The 14,655-nt window shown below is 44.8% G+C and overlaps 1 protein-coding gene across 1 annotated transcript; it reads right to left on the bottom strand.

Moving 5' to 3' along the window:
- Positions 1-9,899: 9,899 nt before the first annotated feature.
- Positions 9,900-14,128, bottom strand: LOC117854138 (uncharacterized). The gene is made up of 4 exons (XM_072293414.1): positions 13,218-14,128; positions 11,888-13,008; positions 11,570-11,574; positions 9,900-9,956 (listed from the first exon to the last, which is right to left on the bottom strand). Exons 1-4 carry the CDS (start codon positions 14,126-14,128, stop codon positions 9,900-9,902), a joined length of 2,094 nt encoding a protein of 697 aa, XP_072149515.1.
- Positions 14,129-14,655: the final 527 nt, after the last annotated feature.

The following is a 14,655-nucleotide window of genomic DNA, read 5'->3' as shown; positions in this document are numbered from 1 at the left end:
ACTCTACGGACCGGCTGTGCGGTGGCGAGAGTTTCGTATTTGGTTGGTGGGGTAGATGAGGAGCGGGGACTGCTGGACAGGGAGGTGTAGGTGGGGAAGGGCAATGACTGGCCGAGGTCGGAATGGGGGGCCGTATGGGGATGTGCTGCTTCTCTTCTCTACCGAAGCGGGTTCTACGTTGGGGGCGTGCAAGTGCCTGTAAGCAGAAAAAGTTGTCAGCTTTCTTCCAGCTTCTCTCCTCTTTTTTTTGAAAAATCTACTATCCTTTTTTTTACCAGGTTGAAAAATCTAACACTGCATCGAAAGAAACAGTTTGATAAGAAGAACAGGATTGGTCACAATCACCCATCTTAATAGTCAGAGGCTCGGCGCTACGATAGGAGAGTTTGTAACAATTCGGTAATGAACAATTTTGTAATGAACGACCGCTAACCGATCGAGTTTTATGCCTTTGGTCATGGCCTGCCTCATGTCGGCCTGCAGATACATTAACCAGTACTAGTAGCTTGGCCAAAATTGCTATGTCAGATCACATATGCAAAACAGTGTGTATATGCTTCCTAAAGTATACTTATATACCTAGACATATTTTAGAACTACTGGTGAGCACAGTATCCATATGTACATCTACACCTCAAACTAGACACAAGACAAGAAATTTTGGAAATGATGCACAGTAGTGTGAAAGTGGAATTCAAGTTGAAGTCAAGGAATTTACTTTTGTTGCATCTTCCTGGAACCAAGAAGATTGTCAAATCCAGCCCAATCAGCACTATTCCTGACACCAAAAACTGGGTTGCTCCAAATGAAGGACCTCAGGTGGTACAAATCTTCAACATAATCCCTTGAGTGCTGGGCCCTCCCTATATTGATGATTTTGACCGTTCCTGAGGAAATGACGTTGCTAGTCCTACAGAAAAGGCCACCATGGATGACACCTCTTGATTTGGACAAGGAAATAGCAGCAATGAATGAGCTGCAAAATTAGAGAAGCTTTTGAGTAGTTTTCTCTAAGTGATACACCATCAAGAAGTCTACAGATCGAGAAGATAATGTCGTTTCTTGCTACTCACAGTCACCTGATTGTTGCTCTCCAAAAGGTCATCAAGTCTAACTTTTCCAGGTTGGCAAAGAAGGGTGGGAGCGTGCCATCGTTGCCGGAGATGAATCTGTCTAACCACTCATAAACCATAACCCAACGGCCGATTGCTTCACAGTAAGCAGATAAATATGCTTCTACTATCGAGTCAGTGCAGTAAGCAAGCTTCTGGGTTTCTGTGACCATCCTTTCACCAGTTTCCCCATTGCACGCTTCCTGATCACTCAAGAAGAGAATGGTGATGTCGTGCTCCTGCTGCTGGGGTGTTCCGTTGGACTCGATGGTCATTGTGCCTTGAGCTATGGGCTGGGTAGGGTCATAGTGGAATCTGTATGACCTAACATAGTCTTCAGCAGTTGTCTGCGTTCATAGCACAAGAGAAACAAGCTAGGTTAGCAGTGCATCTAGCTATTCTGATCCAATCCATGTATGGATACATAAGTTGGGGGAAGATTCCAGGGGAGCTCTAGAGTAGCAGGTAGATCTGTACCTATTTCAGTGCAGGCCCGACGATGTGAGACTGCTGTTGAGACATGGTCTCATAACTCGCAGCATAAGCATCTCGCAGCTGCACAACCCATCGAGCCAGGTACTCCATGAACTCGGTCATCTTTTCGAGGCACTAGTGGTCGATCTCACCTCAGGGTTTTCTTACTTCCAGCATCGATGGAGCAGGGGGTCGCACGCGAGGGGATGATGGGGTGGAGGGTGGAGAGCTGTGCGGGATGGCTAGCACCAGCAGTCACTCTACGGTCCGGCTGTGCGGTGGCGAGGGTTTCGTACTTGGTTTGTGGGGAAGATGAGGAGCGGGGACTGCTGGACAGGGAGGTGTAGGTGGGGGAGGGCAATGACTGGCCGAGGTCGGAATGGGGGGCCGTATGGGGATGTGCTGCTTCTCTTCTCTACCGAAGCGGGTCCTACAGTGTGGGCGTGCAAGTGCCTGTAAGCAGAAAAAGTTGTCAGCTTTCTTCCAGCTTCTCTCCTCTCTTTTTTGAAAAATCTACTATCCTTTTTTTTACCAGGTTGAAAAATCTAACACTGCATCGAAAGAAACAGTTTGATAAGAAGAATAGGACTGGTCACAATCACCCATCTTAATAGTCAGAGGCTCAGCGCCATGATAGGAGAGTTTGTAACAATTCGATAATGAACAATTTGGTAATGAACGACCGCTAACCGATCGAGTTTTATGCCTTTAGTCATGGCCTGCCTCATGTCAGCCTGCAGATACATTGACCAGTACTAGTGGCTTGGCCAAAATTGCTATGTTAGATCACATATGCAAAACGGTATGTATATGCTTCCTAAAGTATACTTATATACCTAGATATATTTTAGAACTACTGGTACGCACAGTATCCATATGTACATCTACACCTCAAACTAGACACAAGACAAGAAATTTTGGAAATGATGTACAGTAGTGTGAAAGTGGAATTCAAGTTGAAGTCAAGGAATTTACTTTTGTTGCATCTTCCTAGAACCAAGAAGATTGTCAAATCCAGCCCAATCAGCACTATTCGTGACACCAAAAACTGGGTTGCTCCAAATGAAGGACCTCAGGTGGTACAAATCTTCAACATAATCCCTTGAGTGCTGGGCTCGCCCTACATTCATGATTTTGACCGTTCCTGAGGAAATGACGTAGCAAGTCCGACAGAAAGGGCCACCATGGATGACACCTCTTGATTTGGACAAAGAAATAGCAGCAATGAATGAGCTGCAAAATTAGAGAAGCTTTTGAGTAGTTTTGTCCAAGTGATACACCATCAAGAAGTCTACAGATCGAGAAGATAATGTCGTTTCTTGCTACTCACACTCACCTGGTTGTTGCTCTCCAAAAGGTCATCAAGTCTAACTTTTCCAGGTTGGTGAAGAAGGGTGGGAGCGTGCCGTCGTTGCCGGAGAAGAATCTGTCTAACCTCTCATAAACCATAACCCAACGGCCGATTGTTTCACAGTAAGCAGATAAATATGCTTCTACTATCGAGTCAGGGCAGTAAGCAAGCTTTTGGGTTTCTGTGACCATCCTTTCACCAGTTTCCCCATTGCACGCTTCCTCATCACTCAAGAAGAGAATAGTGATGTCGTGCTCGTGCCGCTGGGGTGTTCCATTGGACTCGATGGTCATTGTGCCTTGAGCTATGGGCTGGGTAGGATCATAATGGAATTTGTATGACCTAACATAGTCTCCAGCAGTTGTCTGCATTCATAGCACAAGAGAAAGAAGCTACGTTAGTAGTGCATCTAGCTATTCTGATCCAATCCATGTATGGATACATAAGTTGGGGGAAGATTTCGGGGGAGCTCTAGAGTAGCAGGTAGATCTGTACCTATTTCTGCACAGGCCCGACGATGTGAGACTGCTGTTGAGACATGGTCTCATAACTCGCAGCATGAGCATCTCGCAGCTGCACAACCCCTCGAGCCAGGTACTCCATGAACTCGGTCATCTTTTCGAGGCACTGGTGGCCGATCTCACCTCACGATTTCTTACTTCTAGCATCGATGGAGCAGGGGGTCGCGCGCGAGGGGATGATGGGGTGGAGCACGGAGAGCTGTGCGGGATGGCTAGCACCAGCAGTCACTTCACGGTCCGGCTGTGCGGTCCGGTCTGGTTGGTGGGAGGATCAGGAGCGGGGACTGCCGGACGGGGAGGAGCTGGTGGGGGAGGTCGGGATGGGGGGTCGTATGCACTGTGCTACTTTTGTTCTCCACCGAAGCAGGTCCTACGTGGTTGGCGTGCAAGTCCCTCCAAGAAGAAAAATTTGTAAGCTTTCTTTCGGCTTCTCTCTATTTTGAAAAATCTACTATACTTTTTTTTTACCAGGATGAAAAATCTAGCTGATGATTGTCTCCCATTCGTTCACATGCATTCAGCATTGACTGCGATAGAAATCTTTAGTGATTCCTGACAAAAAGGAAACACATTTGACCGTTGCATTAACAGCCCCAATACCAGTAGGAAGTGCGCATGCGTACACACTACTAGAGAAAAGGCCTCTACTACCGGTTGACAACCCTCCTCTAGTACCGGTCGTGCAACTGGTACTAGAAATTTGGTATTAGAGGGGGGGTCCTTTGGTACCGATTGAAATAACCGGTACTAAAGGGTGTTAAAAATTATAAAAAATTGAAATCCCCAACCCCCCCCCCCCCCGCCAGTGGCCCCTGCCGCCCCTCCGCCTCCGCCCGCCATCCCTCCAGCCTCCACCTGCCGCCCCTCCACCCCTCCACCTCCGCTCCACTGGTGAGGGGCGAGCGGAGGGGGGAAGGGAGGGGAGGCACGGATCGAGGAGTGTGGAGGGAGGGAGATAGAGGATAGAGGAGGGAGAGAGATAGAGAGGTAGACGCATGTGGGAGGAGGAGGATTAGACAGTGTAGAGGAGGAGGAGGAGGGAGGAGGAAGGGATAAGGACCGAAGGAGGGGGGGCTCCGAACGGGTGATTTAGTACCGGGTGGGGTTCCCACCCAGTACTAAAGGACCTCCGAGGGATCCCAAATTTGGATCCGGTACTAATGCTAACATTAGTACCAGGTCAAAAAGTGATCGGTACTAAACCTCGGGACGAGAGGTTATTTTTCGAGTAGTGATAGTTCCCGCCGGACATTATTCATGTGGTAGAGCAGCGGAGCAATGTAACATGCCAATGCAGACATGACGTGTCCTTGTCGGTGCATATATTCTTTGCAAACCACTAGTCTCATCTGCATATATGATATCTCAAATGTTTTGGTTTTGTTAGGAGAGCAGCGGTCTTGATCGTACGTGCATGAACGGGGTCGCAAACATGTGGACCTCACGGCCGCGTGTCAGCTAGATGGCCAAATTGAACATTGCCCTTTCAATCAATCTTACATAAGGTAGAAAACTAATTAACAAGAAAGTTAAATAAATGGTGAGGAAAATAAGGACATTAAAAGGAAACCAACCGCTGCAAAGACAAAGATAGAAGAGTGAAGCCTGAAGAGGTATATTGCTCAAAAAGAGGAGAGTTACAAGAGGAATGTTGAGAGGGCTAAGCAAGCAACTAGAAACTAATTAGCTTGAGTTAACAAGGTTTGATTTAGTCTTTTAAGTTCCTGAATGAATTTTGTACAGTATAGGGTGCTTCGGCAGAAATTTTGTACAGTATAGGGTGAGGATGTCCCCTTTAATTTGGTCTCAAGAGGCTTGCCCCTCATACTCACATGACACATCTCAGTGATAATTTTTCGATATTCCCTCATTTAAAATGTATGATATATTTAGGATAAAATAATTAGTTTAAAGAAAGATAACTAGTTAGCTTATTGTAAGTGTTATGCGTTTAGAAGAGCTAGAGGACACAATTCAATGCTTGTACTCTAGGTTTCAAAACTGTGCTATGCAACAGTACAAGTACAATGAACATGTGCTGGGATACTGGATGGATATTTTCACTTGAAATAGACGTTGGTCACGGTGTTGAAAGATAAGATTGATCGTTGTGTGTATTGTAATCTCTTGTGTACATCTTGCGGTACAAGTTCAGCTGTTGTAGATTGTTTAGATTTGTGTAACAAACCTTCTGGTGTATCCCGTGATGTACAAGCTGTATAAAAGTCACGCGTGGAGTTGCTCCACGAACATCGACCCGCATACGTCGAGCACCCAAGTTAGGGGCCGACCCTTCCAAAAAAATGCATCTAATCTTTCACACGGCACATGTTCATTGTAAACCGACAGAAGACAACTGTCAGATGTCTAATATTCGGAACACTGCTCGATCTCATGTATGTCCGTCGCAAATATGCATGTTTGTGAAATTGTGAGTTTAAGGGGGTATTTGGATACACCCCGCTAAACTTTATCACATTGAATGTTTGATACTAATTAGGAGTATTAAATATAGTCTAATTACAAAACTAATTGCACAGATGGAGTCTAATTCGCGAAATGAATCTATTAAGCACCTAATTAGTCCATGATTTGATAATGTGGTGCTACAGTAATCATTTGCTAATGATGGATTAATTAGCCTTAATAGATTTATCTCGCGAATTAGACTCCATCTGTGCAATTAGTTTTATAATTAGCTCATATTTAATCCTCCTAATTAGGATCCGAACATTCGATACGACTCTGCTAAAGTTTATACTCCTGTAGCTGGCTTTTGCCTGCGCTGTAGCCTGCAGCTGTAGGTCTCCTTTTTGAGCACGCGACGCGAGGACCAGGCTGCCATGCGTTAATGCAGTAGTGGCTTACGCCATTCTGCTGCTGCAGCAGCAGGGAGGTGTAACGTGTCGACGCTGCCTGGCTGGGAAGACTATTCTAGTCATCTATCATATACTCCTGACTGTAGTCTGGGAGAACTCTTATATAATTTTTATTAGGAAAAAGGAGTTTATTTTTGCATAATTTATGCACACAACTATTCATTATTATGCCTCCGGCTGTTTAAACCATACTCTCAAAAAACAAAAAAAAAACGAGGCACTCGATTGATACTCTTTTACAATGAAACTGCAAATGAAAAGGCTAATGTGACAGAAGTAGAATTTTTCCTACCTTTTTTACAAAACAAAAAAGGGCATTGAGTGCTCTTTCTTTTACTAGTCTAGCTTTAGGTCTTTGATGAAAATGATGAAGTTTAGAGATTCTTTTTCAAAAAAAAAACGTTTAGGGTAATTCCCAGGAACCTTCCTTCAATCAAATAAGCCAGAGTAGAGCATCTAACCTAATTATAAGCTCTATTAATTTCCAGTGACAGCAGCATAGCTTTCACTTTATGAAGGGTTCTTCCCTTCATTAACCAAAAAGTGAGTCCACCGCTCACCACCTGCCGCCGCGCATTGCTGCAGATATTTAAATGTAATTTCATGAAAAATGGAACATATGTTTAAGATGTAATTTCAGGAAAAATAGAGTATATGTTTAAGATATAATTTTAGGATATTTAGGTTTGATTGCTTTCATGTCAGATTCTCCATGGTTGTGCAAGAGTTCATCTCAGAACCTCCAAATTAGTTGTGCTGGAGTAGCTTCATCAATTCTCTTGTTGGTGGCCATGAACAGATTGGAATGGCGTAATTTTTCTTAGAAAAAATAATACTTTCAACTCGATCCAATCTATCTAGAAAAGGAATCGCTATACTCTGTGATTTTTTTTAATAAGTAATTTAAATTCTTAGATACGATTGAAAATCAAAAGTTCAAAACATTATTAGAAATATAAATGACATCAACACTAATAAAAAAGAGAAATTAAAGAAAAACTATTCGGGCCACCGACCCACGGTATGGGCCGCCCTTCTCAGCTCTCAAGAAGCACCTCCCCCGGAAAGGGGTAATCCTAGTGAAAGGGGTAGCCGCCGGAAGGGGAACCAAAAGTCCAAAACCCTAGCTTGCCGGATCCAGTCGACAAATGCCGCCGGTCCCTGCTGCAGTTTCCGCGACAAATGCCTATGCAGCTGGGTTAGGCGCTGCTCACCACAGATTCCGAGCGTGGCCCCGGGGCGGGACTACTCCTGCGTGCCGGCCAGCGAGGACAACCCCAGCACGTGGTCGATGCTCGTCGGCTTCATCTCAGCGTCCGAGGGCAACGCAATCGACTTCCGCCTGCACCATTTCCATGTGGCACGGTCCGGCCACGTGCTGGGCCAGCTCGAGGTCCTGCGTGGTGCCAATGACAGAGCCGTAGAGAACTGACTTTCGATTCACCCCCTTTAGTCCCGATTCAAAGTAGGTCTGAGATAAAAAGGTTCACTAATCAAGACTAAAGCTCGACCACTGGCGGGAGCTCATCAACAAGGACCTTTTACTTTTATCCCGGTTGTAAAGGCTAGTGAAAAAAAACCCTGAGAGACCTTTTATCCCGGTTTGAAATACCAACTGGAATAGAATAAAAGGGTCCCCACGAGTTAATCCAAAAGGTTTGCATTCCCTATATAGTCGGATGTGCTATATAGGTGGGATGGGAAGGAAGTTACGCGCGAGGCTGGAGGTCATGGGTTCGAATCTCACGCACCGCGCAGGCGTATATTTTACTTGAAAAATCTCGTGACTTGTTACTTGCAACGTGCGTGTGTGGGGGGCCCTCCCGGGGATTCCAGCCGGGATAAAAACGGGGTCTTTAGTCCCGGTTGGTTGACCCGGGACAAAAGATCCCCCTTGTCTCGATTGATTAATCCCGGATGGTTTTTCAGGAGATTTGCTCCCTACCAACCGGGACTAATAGTCAGTTTTTCTACCAGTGCATGGTGGGGAGATGGAGCCGCCACAAATCCTCATGGCCACGCCGAGCCCCGATGGCCGCTGCATCTAGGCCTCAGCGCCGACGACAACAAGAAGATCACCGCATCCCCCTTGCCTGCCATGTCGCTGACCCATCATGCGGACCCACCCAATATCAGCCGCCAACGACCTCTGGGCGTCGTGCTTCTCCGACCACGTTGGCCCGCCGCTCTCCTCCGCGCTCACAATGAAACGGCTCGACAAGGATGCCGGCCGGTGGGTGGAGGTCGACGCCAAGAATAAACCACACGTGACAAGCCCACCGGCTGGTGAGTTCATCGGCCGTGTCCTCCACGGATACGTTGTGATTGGCCACGTCATCCTGTTGTCGATGCAGCCATCGCACATCTTCTTCACCTTCGATTGCTGCACCTGCACCTTCGAACACTAATATTCCATGTCTTACTGGAAAAGCTATAAAATTTGTTATTGTCCTACTAACTTAAACCAATATTCTATTATACAATTCATTTTGTTATACTAGTTTAGTACTAATTTTCCATCATATTATTTGAAATGTTTTCAAAACATTAATATTATGATTATACAAATTAAAATCAACATTATTATATTATTTGTTTTATTCCGCTAGTTTAACGCTAATTTTCTTAACTAATCTGAAAATGTCATTATTATTGTTCTACCAACTAAAACCAATGTTCTAGTAAGTCACTGGTTTCGTCCCTCTAGCTTAAGGCTAATGCTCAATTTGTTCATTTGCAATTGTTCCGATAATTATCATTATTGTTCCATGGAAAAATAAGTAAATTTTTTTGAAAATAGATACGAGATCATGAAGAAGAGAATGAAATAGAATTCAAGAAACAGAAAACTAAGAAAAATAAAAATAAAACTCGTATCTAATCAAACAAACCTACTTGGCAGCAGGGGCGGACCCAAGTTGCAGCTAGTGAGGGCACATGACCTCACTCAAAATTTGAATCTAAACTATTCAATAATTTTTATTATGTATAAACTTTCTAAATTTAGCTAGTCTTAAAGCATGCCCTCTCTCAGCTTTGCCCTAGGTCCGTCCATGCTTAGTAGGTGCCTAATTTCACAACCTGATGTAGTGCTTCGATTGTGCTACAACTGGAAAGTTAAGCACCGAACATAGAGGAGCTTGTGGCCTGCGGCGGACAACGGTTACTCTAGGTACATTCGAGCAGAGCTGGGCGTGAGACCAAATTGCATTGATTCTGGATTATCCCTTTGTTTGAACCGTATTTCATTTGGATAGGAAAATCATTGTACCAGTTGATTTCTGTTATGAATTTGATGATATTAGATTTGTATATTGAAAAGTAATTATTGGTCAAAATATTGCCCTAATAAAACAAGAGAGTATATAATTTTTGGAACACATGACTCCATTGTATTACTGGATAAAATCCGCATAGTATGTGCATTTGTTGAGAGATACGCAATATAAGTTAAGAGGGAAGAAATAAAAGGCATGATTGGATATCTGCAGGAGAAAACAAGAAGATATGACATACTCCAATAAGCAGATGATTCCGCGTTGGGCAGGCTAGGCAAACTGAACTACTTACCTCCCACCTTGCCCCGAGCATTTCTGAGTCGTTCAGCAACTGTGCCGCACTGAAAAGCAAAAGGAAGATCGGGGTAATGAAACAGAAGCGGAATCAAGTAATAAAAGAAGACATAAGAACCCTCGAGCTAACCGTGAAAGGATCAGACACAGTTTAGCTACGACGTATGGGCATCTTTGGTGGCACACATGGTTTACCTGCATGCTGCAGCTCTGTGAGCATCAAGGTCGTCATCGGATACCCAGGGAGAGTTGAGGGAAGCAGTTGCAAATGAGATTAACAGGCAGCTAATGGTGGCCCAGAGCGATTGCGCTCTACAACTTTCCTTCTTCGGTTATTGAATTATAGAATTTTAATGAAAAATAATGACACAAATAGGAAAGAAATGCAGTGACTCAGTGAGACACACAAGAGGCGCCCACACCATAACATAATAAAACCAGATGTCTGCAAAAATACATAGTATTTATCATGCAAAGCATTTGGTTCCAACTTCCAAGGTTGCAGAAAGCTTGATATAGGTTCAGTACAACAACTGAGCATCAGATAAGTTTACTGATGCATCGTTAGTTACAGCTACTACAATGCAATGATAATACAGGACATAACGGAGCATTAGAAAGGGACAGTTGCAAAACAATTGCTAGTCCAGATTACTTCTTTCTGCTCAAGGAAACAAGTGCCAACATCCACATGGTCCAGTGCTGGTCTCAGTTTACCCCCAGTCGTTCTTTCAATCTTAACTTTGATAGTGGTGATGCATACAGGCTGGCTGCACAGAGGACCAGACCGGCTAAAATAATTACCACCTAGAAAACGCAATCACATTCACATTAGAGGTGTGTACTGTGGGAACTTCAACAAATAATGGAAAAGCACATTGATGATAAATATTTATAACCTATGCATTACAAACCAAGGATTCCAAAAGAAATAAATTAAAACACAGAATTGTTGTCACACCACAGCAATTAAAAAACTAAAAACATGCATAGTGGTAGCTAATTGCGTGTGTGGTTTGAATCATCCGATCCAAACTCCAAACCTAACTGTAACTAGATTGTTTGGTTTGAGGAGCGGAACTGGAGAATCCACCGTCACTTTCATTCGTACCGAGGAATGGTCTCAATCTCATCCCACTAAAATTCATGGGATAGTATTTTTTTTTTAAAAAAAAGAAATCATGGGATGACCCCATGATGGACCACTCGATCCACTCTATTCAAAAAAAAATCCTTTGTGAATGAAGCCTGAAATATCAGATAAAAAACATGCATCATGAATCATGTATAATTTAATTGTGTTTCAAAGTGACACGAGACCTGATTTTATTCTGTTCAGCATGCTCTAAGAGACAGTGTACTAAATTACCATATTCATTTTAGTTCTTTCAGCATTTCCCAAGATATAATGCACTAAATCACCATATTACGCTTTCATGAAATTCACTCTTTGTGCCAGATGAGGAAAAGAAATTACCCAGGAGCTCCCACACAAGTTAGGATCTGAGAAGGGAATTCGTAGTCTAGCTTACCCTTGCAAAATTCTTAATTAATTCTGCAAGGTTTGCCATAGGACCCCAGGCCACAAATGGACACTCTAGCACTGTGCAAGATCTGCCCTCCCCCATAATATGTAATGAATAAAACCTTAGTCACATACCATTCCTACAACGAACATGAACACAGTAACGGCCATTTACCCATTTATCAAGTAAAGTAAGGTCTTCCATCCCACCACCTTTATTCAAATATTACATTAAGCCATTACATAAGATAAACTCAAAATCAACTGAACTTTGTTAATGTAACAGAATCATACAGTACTAAAGTCCAAAAAAAGATCATTTAGGAGGCTAAAGAGGATTAGGAAAATGGAGACAGTAGACAAATTAAGTATATAATGATATATAGGAATCTCATACTTGCTGGTGATAAAATGGAGAAGATAGACACATAAAAATGTGAAAGAAATAATCACCTTGCACCACACAAAGCACAATGGCACCAGAAACTGTGTCTTTGCCAACATAATCCAAGCACATTCTACGCGCTTCCCAAAACTTGCACCATTGAAGTTTCATATAAACATGATCACCGAGGTAATAAGAATCACCTTGTTTAATTATCTCATAAGCGGCAATACCTCCATCTGCACATGAGTAAATAAAACCCTCGATAAATACAGATCTCCCATTTAGAAATCCACTTTCAGACGGCCAGCCAGAAACAACTTCTACCCACGAATGCGGTGACCTTGAAAACTCAGAAAATATTCTGATATAACTCCATTCCCTGGTTAGCAGGTCAAGCAAAAGAAGGCAGCTTCTATCAGCATCGGAAACAATGAAGATGTCATCACTCAACACTGCATAGCCAGACAGATTAACCTCCCTTTTCAGATTGAATGTCCCATGCGTACGGATATGTTTCCATTCCTGATTAGAACCAAAACAATATACATCGCAGATGGTATCACCGATAGCAATAATCCTGCTGCCAACTTGAAGAACAAGAGCTATCGACACTTGAACAGGCCTTTTCAAAGGAATGCAAGAGAGGGCTCCAGAATGCAAATTGCAAGTATATAGTTCATCTCCTGAGCGTCCGTAAGCATATATGTTCTTACTGCAACAAACAAAATGCCATGGGAGAGGCTTCTTCATCATACCATACTCATCTCCACTACTAAACGTGTTCATGATGCAACGCGGTCTGAGAATCTTGCCATGGCACTCCAACCTTCCATCAGCAATAAAAACCTTGTATACAGTTGAATGAGAAGCAACCTGGCAGACAATGTATAGAGCTTTTCTGGCCAGGATAGGAGATCCCTCAAGCATAACAGCAGTTCGGAGTGGTGTTTCATTCCGAAACTCCCTGCAGGAATTGCATGGTATACAAACATTCACAATCACAACAAACAATAAAAAAATAAAGTAGATAAAGAAATATTTAGGGTTAGATAAAGATTCTTTTGGGGACAGGATTTTAAACCTGCAACAGCCAAGCATAACAGAGGGTTCAGCCACATTGAGGCTGGTTGCAGCTTCCATAGCCTCAAGCGGCATCGATGTATCAAGGTTGAACACTTCGTACTCCCTAGTTGACATGGAAAAGGAAACATTTTTTTTTTGCAGAAATAAGAATAAGTGACTCAAAAAAGAAATTCATAGGAAATTAAAAATCTTTCAGTTGCAGAACTCCTCCGCACCAAACTATTAAAGTTGTACTTAGATAAGTGTGAATTGCCAAAGAAAACTAGTAATTGATCCAAAAGGGACAACAAACAGGGAAGAGACATCACTTACTGTAGAAAGCAGAATTCGCCGTTGGATGTAATGGGTGTGCTCGGTGAGATGTCCAACCGGCGGCACGTGGAATGAAGGATTTTGATGCCTTTGGGGAAGAAGTGCCCCTGGTTGCTCATGCTGCCCGTAACTCGAAAAACAGTGATGAGCACATGTCTAGTATCACAACTGCAGCGAAGCGAAACACCGATCCAGACAGCACACATGAGTCTGTTGCCGAGATGCGTGAGGAACCCATAGCCTTCATCATCGAAAGGGCAAATACAATCAACCAGAGTAGGCGGAGCCATCCGGTACTGACCCTGGTCATCTTGGCACAGCTTGTAGGCGTAGACAACAGCACTACTGAGGAAGTAGATTGTGTCATCTTCTTCCACGTACACGGCACGCTCATGGATAGGGATGTAGCGGTTCTTCTCGGTCTCTGTGGTGACAACCTCAGCCCAGGTGCAGGTGGAGCAATCGAAGGTGAAGAAGACGTGCGATGGCTGCATCGACAACAGGATGACGTGGCCAATCACAACGTATCCGTGGAGGACACGGCCGACGAACTCACCAGGCGGTGGACTTGTCACGTGTGGCTTATTCTTGGCGTCGACCTCCACCCACCGGCCGGCGTCCTTGTCGAGCCGTTTCATAGTGAGCGTGGAGGAGAGCGGCGGGCCAACGTGGTCGGAGAAGCACGGCGCCCAGAGGTCGCTGGCGGCCGCTATTGGGCGGGTCCGCATGATGGGGCCCAGCGGCACGGCAGGCAAGGGGGATGCGGTGATCTTCCTGTTGTCGGAGGCGTAGAGGCGCAGATGCAGCTGCAGGGGACGGAGGCGATCCTCGATTTGTATGGGGAAGAGGAAGAGCGAGCGGCCATCGGGGCTCGGCGAGGCCATGGCACTGAGGATTTGTGGCGGCTCCATCTCCCCCCCCCCCTTGGCTATGTCGTCGCCACCGTGCCACATGGAAACGGTGCAGGCGGAAGTCGACTGCGTTGCCCTCGGACACTGAGATGAAGCCGACGAGCACCGACCACGCGCCGGGGTCGTCCCCGCTGGCCGGCACGCAGGAGTAGTCCCGCCCCGGGGCCACGCTCGGAATCCGTGGTGAGCAGCGCCTAACCCAGCTGCATAGGCATTTGTCGCGGAAACTGCAGCAGGGGCCGGCGGCGGCCCGTCGCGGCGCCATCGCCGTCGACTGGATCCGGCAAGCTAGGGTTTTGGAGACACAACTTTCTAGGGCCTTTGCTATGTTACTCTCATTTTTGCCGCGTCTTCAATAATCGGAACGGAGACACAACTTTGGAGTTTGGAGTTTCTGTCGAAAAATATAGGAAGGCAAAGATTTTCGAGCCCGAATCGATTCCTGCGTGCGCGTGGTGGGCTAGGGATGAAAATAGGAACGGGAAGATCCCGTACCGACCGGCACCGTATACCGCGTATACCGATCG

Source organism: Setaria viridis, chromosome 4 (genome assembly GCF_005286985.2).
Source record: "Setaria viridis chromosome 4, Setaria_viridis_v4.0, whole genome shotgun sequence".
In the NCBI taxonomy this organism is placed as follows: domain Eukaryota; kingdom Viridiplantae; phylum Streptophyta; class Magnoliopsida; order Poales; family Poaceae; genus Setaria; species Setaria viridis.
This window is presented reverse-complemented; position numbering and strand designations above follow the sequence as displayed.